Genomic DNA, 949 nt, shown 5'->3' with positions numbered 1-949 from the left:
AGCAGAATTATAGTAGGAAGCAATCTTAGATAGTTTAGTTTATCAGTTTAATTACTTCATTATACAGTTGTGGCTGTTAGGGCCCAAATAATGTATCCAATCATAGTCTTTACAGGGTCTGTACATTTTGTGAGATAATGGTCAGCATAGCAGTTTAGATTTTACGGCTCTTCAAATATAAAAAGATATGCCTGTGAACTATGATCTGGACATGAAATAATTAAGCCAATAAATGCCGCTGTCATGATGGACTAAGTTTTAGTGTTAGTAGATCTTGGAGCTCAATATGAACTAAAGAAAACCTAAGTTCGTATTAACATAAGTCAAATGAAGTTAAGATTTTTTGGGGGGCGGTTGGCCGGTACAGGTATCTGAACCTGTGACCTTGGTGTTACAAGGCTGTGCTCTAACCGACTGAGCTAACCAGCCAGCCTGAATGTTAAGATTTTTAAAAGAACACTGGAGGGAAAGTGTTTGCTAAGCTGTGAAAAGGATATTTCAGTCTCTCTGGGGAAGGAATTGGCAAGTACTCAAATTTGGCCTTTGTTCCAGCCCTCTTAATCTAGAAGTTTGTGATCTAGAGGTCTTTGTGGTAATGTTGTAATTGCTAATGCTATATATGCCTTCTACAGGGAATTTCTCTTCAATGCCATTGAAACGATGCCTTGTGTCAAGAAGAAGGCAGATTGGGCCTTGCGCTGGATTGGGGACAAAGAGGCTACCTATGGTAAGGATACCCTTGACCCTACTCAAAACTGAGCTTCATTTTCTAAGTAATGGATTNAAAGGAGCTCAATGTCTGATGACCTCAGCTTTAGGACACAAGGTCATCTGGGAAGGAACGTGCTGGGAAATCAGAGGCAGAGGAGGGGGAGGGTAGTAAGGAGGACCCAGTTACATATAGGGCCAGGAGATTTGCTTTCCTGATCTGCGATCAACAGTGTAGCAG

At 41.1% G+C, this 949-nt stretch overlaps 1 protein-coding gene across 1 annotated transcript in view; it reads left to right on the top strand.

Annotated features, from left to right (window-relative positions):
- The window catches only part of LOC103599565 (ribonucleoside-diphosphate reductase subunit M2), an 8,062-nt gene that overhangs the window by 4,328 nt on the left and 2,785 nt on the right, over nucleotides 1-949 (top strand). The window contains exon 4 of the mRNA XM_008583713.1: nucleotides 633-727. Within this exon, the coding sequence (XP_008581935.1) occupies nucleotides 633-727 (95 nt within the window). The remainder of the gene's footprint in view (nucleotides 1-632; nucleotides 728-949) is intronic.

The sequence above is a fragment of the Galeopterus variegatus genome, unplaced genomic scaffold (assembly GCF_000696425.1).
Source record: "Galeopterus variegatus unplaced genomic scaffold, G_variegatus-3.0.2 Scaffold3012, whole genome shotgun sequence".
In the NCBI taxonomy this organism is placed as follows: domain Eukaryota; kingdom Metazoa; phylum Chordata; class Mammalia; order Dermoptera; family Cynocephalidae; genus Galeopterus; species Galeopterus variegatus.
Note: the sequence above shows the minus strand (reverse complement) of the source record. Positions and strands in the feature narration are given on the sequence as shown.